The sequence below is a fragment of the Pollachius pollachius genome (genome assembly GCF_949987615.1).
Source record: "Pollachius pollachius genome assembly, chromosome: 2".
NCBI classification, from domain to species: Eukaryota; Metazoa; Chordata; class Actinopteri; order Gadiformes; family Gadidae; genus Pollachius; species Pollachius pollachius.
Genome location: NC_136935.1, coordinates 31,404,400 through 31,411,145, shown reverse-complemented (window position 1 = coordinate 31,411,145; position 6,746 = coordinate 31,404,400). Strand labels below are relative to the sequence as shown.

At 43.8% G+C, this 6,746-nt stretch overlaps 1 protein-coding gene across 4 annotated transcripts in view; it reads left to right on the top strand.

Moving 5' to 3' along the window:
* lyl1 (LYL1 basic helix-loop-helix family member) overlaps positions 1 to 6,468 on the top strand; it is a 6,760-nt gene extending 292 nt beyond the window's left edge. The window contains exons 1-4 of one of the 4 annotated variants that reach the window (XM_079730612.1): positions 1 to 190; positions 1,231 to 2,487; positions 4,201 to 4,295; positions 4,563 to 6,468. The exon at positions 1 to 190 is cut by the window's left edge and continues 292 nt beyond it. In XM_079730612.1, the coding sequence (XP_079586738.1) occupies positions 1,865 to 2,487; positions 4,201 to 4,295; positions 4,563 to 5,113 (1,269 nt within the window). In that variant the 5' untranslated portion in view covers positions 1 to 190; positions 1,231 to 1,864 and the 3' untranslated portion in view covers positions 5,114 to 6,468. Of the gene's footprint in view, positions 191 to 1,191; positions 2,488 to 4,200 lie in introns of all 4 variants that reach the window. The other 3 variants (XM_079730611.1, XM_079730609.1, XM_079730610.1) reach the window with 3 other exon arrangements.
* The last annotated feature ends 278 nt before the right edge of the window (positions 6,469 to 6,746 follow it).

Sequence of the window (6,746 nt, the reverse complement as noted above, 5' to 3'; positions counted from 1 at the left end):
TGTTTAGCGTTTCTTTTGTGTACGTTGTACTCATAAAGTAGGGCAAAGCAGTCCATCAAAGTAAGAGTTTGAGGAGGCTGGGGCGAGAGCTGAGGACAACATTAGCTGGATGTTACCTGACCGGGGGACTGAGCACACTGGCTCCAACAAAACATAGGAGATGCCATTTCTGAAATCATTCCCAAATCAGGTCAGTATCATCATTGCTATGAAAGCAGTATTACGATATGATTACATTATCCATATTATTATAATATTAGCGTAATGCAGTTCCAATGAAAATAATAATATTAATAATAATTCCATTTTTTTGCTGCTCTAAGAAGTTTAGTTGAATAACTTACTTCCATTTTGCCAATATTAAAATATTAAATGTACAGCAAGATCATGTTATACTGGAGATTGATAATAAAGCTATTTAATCTGGAACCTTACAAATAGGGTCAGAAAGCATGTCAGCATGTCAGACAGAAATACATAATTTTTGAGAAATTATTTTTGGAAACAGATAAATCTAAATTTACCTGAACTGAATTAATAATATGTAGCATATTATCATTTTAAGCAGTATTATTATAATAATAATTACTATTATTATTAGCAGTAGTAGTGGTAATGGGAATGGTTGTAGTAGTAGTAAATAAATATTACCACATAATTAGGTAAAAATGTATCCAGATTTATACAATTAGTTGGCAATAATGACATTAAAATATTGGTTCAAAAACTTTAAACTTTAGTTTATAGTTATACATAGATTACAGTGTACCTGTAGATTATAGATTACAGGTTATATGTAGTTTATAGTTTATAGTCTACCTCTAGATAATAGTTAATATTGAGTTTGTAGTTTATACTTAGTTTGTATATAATCAACATAGAAGGCAAAAAAGGGAAGAGACAATGTTGCAACATTACAGTCAATTCCTGTTTTATCTGTCTCGTACAACGTACTGTCTCGAGATTAAAAGTCTATTTTCTAACTGAACTATAAATAAAAACAATTTACAATTCATGCATGTTCAAGATATTTCCTCAACGGCTCCTCAAGTTAACAGACTGAAGGAAGAGCTATTCAATAATACTTCCGAAATTTATTTAACATGATGACTCATTGGCTTCATATTGTTCTGTTTCGTCCTTCACGTTTGTCACTCTCCAAATATTCTGTATTCTCTTTGTCTTCAACAGACATTTTGACACCAATACATTTCATGTTTCACTCAACAGGGCACAACAGTCGGCCTTCTTTTTGTCCCACAAATGGACTGAATTCTAAAACATTCTAAACACAACCCACAGAAGACTTAAACTTTGACCAAACTCACCCTCCGTTTTCACATCACACACTCTGCCTCTCCCTACCCACCTGTCAACTGCCAAAATCAGTGAGCACGGAACGGACACACACACATGCATGCACATACGCAAGCATGCATGCACGCACAATCACACACACATACTAGGGGAAATGGAACATGATAGGTGATAGCAGGTATGGGTCGATATGAAGACTATTTTAAGGGCAGTTAAGCTAGAAATGATGAGAAGAAACTACCAGCTGGTCCATATGAGAGGGCTGCGGGCCTTACGCTAGGGGAGCTGTGCTCATCAGCTGGGCCCCGGAGCACCTGCTGCAGGGCCAGGCTTATTAGTTAAAAAAATCATTTATACATTTGCCGACACGTGTCCATCAACATATAATTAAACACAGAAACATAAAAACAACAAATTACTTTCAACATTGCAAGGCTCCCTCCAGCCCCCAAACACATATACACACACACACACAGACACACCATCAGTGTTCCAGTGTGGAAAAGTGCCGGTGCACCAAGGGAGGACAGAAAGAGGCTGCGTCACCATGATGGATAAAGTCTCCTCCTCCGGCCTGCACATCGAGTGTCTCCCCCACCCCTCCCCCTCCCCCTCCACCTCCCCCTCTCCCTCGCCCTCCTCTCCTGCCTCTGAGGGGCCAAGGACCCCTCTCCAGGCCTCGTCAAGCAGCCCCCACCCCGATGACAGCATCCACCGAGCTGGATCTGTCGCCACGACAACAGCATCTCCCAGCCCCGGCGCTGAAGGTGAGGCCACAACCACGAAGATGAAGACGGGAGCATCGAACACGGCCCGTCTCCCCCCGTTACGGCCCTCCCCCCCGCCTCTGCTCCCGACGACAACATCCGCAGCATCCCTGAAGAGCATCACAGCTCGCTCCCCCCGGGCCCCGCCCGCTCCCCTGCCCCCCCACATCCCCGTCATCAGCCTGGGCCACAGCAAGCCCCGCCTCCCGCTGGCCCACACCCCGCTGACTGCCCTCCACCCCATCCCCCCCCGCCTGGCGGGCCCCCCCGGAGGCATCCAACTCACCCAGCTCACCTCCCTATCAACGGGGGGCCCGGGTGGGTGCCCAGGGGGGCCCCATGGCCCCTCCCCAGGGACCCTGTTCCCCATACAGTACCTGAGCTCACACCCTTTCTTCACCCGGTGAGAAACAACACCGTTCATCCCCACACACGATACAAATATACTGTGTCTGAACCTTTGAAAAGCTTACATTATTTTTGATTAACCAACCCATTGCCTCATTTTCAGTGCTGTTGCTTTTTATGTTGTTTAGGAAAGTTTAGTGATGGCTCAAAAGTCCTTAATCTAGTCGAGATAATTTCCTCATACAATCAGCACTCGAGTTGAAGGGGGGTGAGGGGGGATGGCATCCCCCTTTGGAATTAAAATGATCAAAATCATCCCCCTTCTGAAACAGCCATCCCCCCTTCCCATCCCCTGTTAATTTATCAATTAATGTGGAACTATTACCGGTATTTCATTATAGCGGTTTCCTTTTTCAATTCGGCGCAACGTTACTTTTCCCAGGGACAGATTTGACAGCGATACTGCATTCTCGGGCAGTATGCTATTGCGCAAGTACGCAGGCATGCTTGCGGCGGGCCTGCGTACTTGCGCAATAGTGCCTTAACGAGCTTTCATTCAACCCTGCACGAGACAGACACTGGTAGTGCAAAGCTGTCTCTGCATCTCAGACATCGCTTCCGCAGGCAACTCTGTCCCCTTTTCTCCCTTTCATTCCAACCCGTGAGCAACGCTAGTCTCCCTTCTCTGCCAAATGCATTTTTGAAAAAATAGAAAAAAAAAAAAAAAAAATCCTTAAATGTGATGCATGCCTCCGAATCGTGTGGTGCGTCCGATCAGCTGGGTTTTTGGGGATAAAATATAGAATAATAATATTATAATAATAATAATAATAATAATAATAATAATAATAATAATAATTATTATTATTATTATTATTATTATTATTATTATTATTATTATTATTATTATCACACGTCTGTCTCCCACCATATGCGCTGTCATCAGCACAAATGATCTGTTCCTAAAATCCACCATCCCCCTGGCTTTTTTTTACAACTCGACCACTGCAGACAATGCTTTAAAATGATGACACAAACAAACATTTCCGTAGATAATATTGAAAAATACTGGCAGAATGAAGTTGTCACCATCTCTGTTCAACATAAAAACTAAACTTCTATTTAGCATTTAAACAAATGTAAACATGAGGTTCTGGCAAATATAACTGAAAGCATAACGCTCTATGAGCTGAACCCTTACCCATAAAGATAAGACTGTAGCCACCATTTTAAAAGCCACACCATCTTTCTCCCCTCCATCTATTCAAAGTGACCCCAGAATTATTATATTTTAAACAAATCTTCCTTTTTTTTTTTACATTAAGGAGAATTAGGGAGCTACTTATGAAGCTTGTCTCCTTTTTTCTTCTTCTTCCCAAGCTGTCTTGAGATGTTGGAACACAATATCCTTCTTGTAGCAGAACCGGGCCGGTAAACAGGCCTAAAGATATTGTCCCAACTTCATACTCTCTCAATGACAGAAATAAAACACCGCACAGCTTCCACCAATCCCTGGGCAGCCTTAATCATTCCCCCAGAATGCTTTCAGTACATCTAGAGATCTTTTCAGAGCGTCTAGAAAGTGACTTGCTGAAGGGACCTGACATGGTCATTGGTTGATGCCAATTCTTCTGTGTTTACTTGGTACTTTCCCCTGCAAACGCGAATACCTTGAATGCCTTTCTTGTGTGGCCACAAATATACAGCTTCAATATTTAATGAATGTCTTCCTTTCACTCTTGCGTTATGTCTTTTTTTATTTGTGTAGTTCCTACCTAGGGCCTGCGGGTACTTACGGTATCTACCCTAGTAGCAGGATGAAAAGACGACCCTCCCCCCACTTTGAGATGGAACTCAACGACTGTGAGTCTGAGTGGGTTCCAGCGAAATGGTTGCATCTCGAAGGGCAGCTCATGAGTTTGATACATTACTGCCTCCCAATCTTCTCTTTGTGCGTGTGGGTACATGGATGTTTTGTGTGTGCGTGTATGTGTATGTGTTTGTGGTTCTGTACATTTGTGTGTATTTGTGTGTTTGCAGTGTTTATGCTTGTGTGTGAATTCACATGTCTGTGTATGTGTGTTTGTGTGTGTGTGTGTGCGTGTGTGTGTGTGCACGCACATGTGCCAGGCCCTCCTCAGAAGCTGGCCCGCCGCGTGTTCACCAACAGTCGGGAGCGCTGGCGCCAGCAGAACGTGAACGGCGCCTTCTCGGAGCTCCGGAAGCTCATCCCAACACACCCCACCGACAAGAAGCTCAGCAAGAACGAGATCCTGCGGCTGGCCATGAAGTACATCAACTTCCTGGTCGGCCTCCTCGAGGACCAGGCCCTTGACAAGACTGGCCACTCGCCTGAGGACCAGGCCCACAAGGAGGAGGCCGAGGAGGGGGAAGAGGTGGAGGGAGAGTGCGGGGCTGTGGAGGATCGGGACTCCAGTGAACGGTTTGAGAGCAGCGTTCCATTGCCCCCCAGCCATCTTCCGGCGGTGGATCCGGCCCCCCGACACATAGACTCCAGCCATTCGCTGTTTATCCTGGGCCACTCGCCGGCAACCTCCATTTGCTATGGCGACACAAACAGTGAGGAGAGCTTTGGCACAAAGGCCTCGTTGGTGACCCGTGGCATTCTGGAAAAGGTCAAGGGTCAGATACGGACAAAGGCTGCAAATGATGTGCACTGACATCAAAAGACAGCATGGGACACAGGGACAGTGTTAGAGGTCAAAGGGGAAACAGGTAATAATAATGGACGCACACACAATGTTTTATTATTGACCAAATACATTTTGCATGAGAAATGTGATTGATGGGTGATGAAATGTTGTGTTGTGTTCTGAATTTTATTGAAATATGTATGCTTACATTTGAGGTGTGCATTTTAGAATGTTACAAGAGACTTTACACATGATAAAAACATGTTTAATACAATCACAATAAGAACAAGCAATGCTGTAAGATTGTGTGAACAAACACAAGCACGCCCTTCTTTCGCATTCTCTCTCTCTCTCACTTTCTCTCCGTCTTTGTCTCTGTGTGTCTGTCTCTCTGTGTCTGTCTCTCTCTGTCTCTGTGTGTGTGTGTCTATCTCTACTGCTGTGTGTGTGTGTCTCTCTCTCTCTCTCTCTCTCTCGCTCTCTCTAACAGACAACGTTTTGTGTGATTGCATCACCCAGCATGTGTGGTCAGAGAGTGTTTCTTATCAAACGGAGGCTGACTTCACCAACATTATCCAGCTCACTTATGCTCACCAAACAAGAGAATTTGTTTGATTGATATCAGTAAATGTTCTCCTGAAGTGAACCATTTCTCTGAAGTTATATGCTTCGGAAATTTCGATGAGATGACTCAAATGAAAAGGCAGAGATGACGTTTTGGTTACACAACACATAATAAATGCAAAAGCAATACAAAAAGAAAATGTTTTTTATCAACTTAAAGGTACTTTTCCAGGCAATAAAATGAAACATGGGACCACAGATGGACTTAAAGACCACGGTTTTGGATGCTCCTATTGTTTCTGTTCCACTTGTGAAATTTATGATCACCTAGTTGCTGATGGTAAACATTGTGACACACTTGTACCAGACAGAAATATAGCATGTTTAAACGTTGCTGTTCCTTATTTAACATCCTCTTATTGCACTTTTCAAAGCTTTGACTTTGGTCATCATTTCTCAACTCCTCTGCATTCACAGTCAGATTAGGGAAGCTTCTGGTAGCATTTCAGCCACAGGCGAAACCGGGGCTGGTTGCGAAATGTTCCCCGTAGATGTTGATGTATACTTCTTTCCTTAAATAATATTTTTTGTTGCTCAGATCAGAAAATGGCTATTTAAAAGTGTGTGAACACGTGCCATAATAATGGTCACATTCCTCCTTTAAGCCAGTATTAAATATGTCATCAGGGCCGGTGTTACCAGATCATAAACCATTCTGCATCCCATTCTGCAGCCCTCCCCCATTCTGCAGGGGAGGGCTCTGTACTAACCCTAACCACTGAGCTAACAGATGAATGTCCTTTTTAAATGAAGGATAAGAGAGGGGAAGGGGGGGGGGGGGGGGGGGGGGGAATCATTAAAACACAAGTGAGACTTTTACAAAAAGTGACGTGACATTAACGGACCGGACATGGTGACTCTGTGACTTTCCTGATGAAATGTTAGTTTACTCACCATTCCACTAGGAATCCCCTTTTCCTCCAAGTGAAGTTACATAAGGGGGAGGAGGGAAATGTGTAGTTGACAGATCAAGGCATTTGAAAGTCAGAGGACCTCTGCTCTGTCAGAGAGTTGGGTGTGGTTAGGGGTTTTGTGT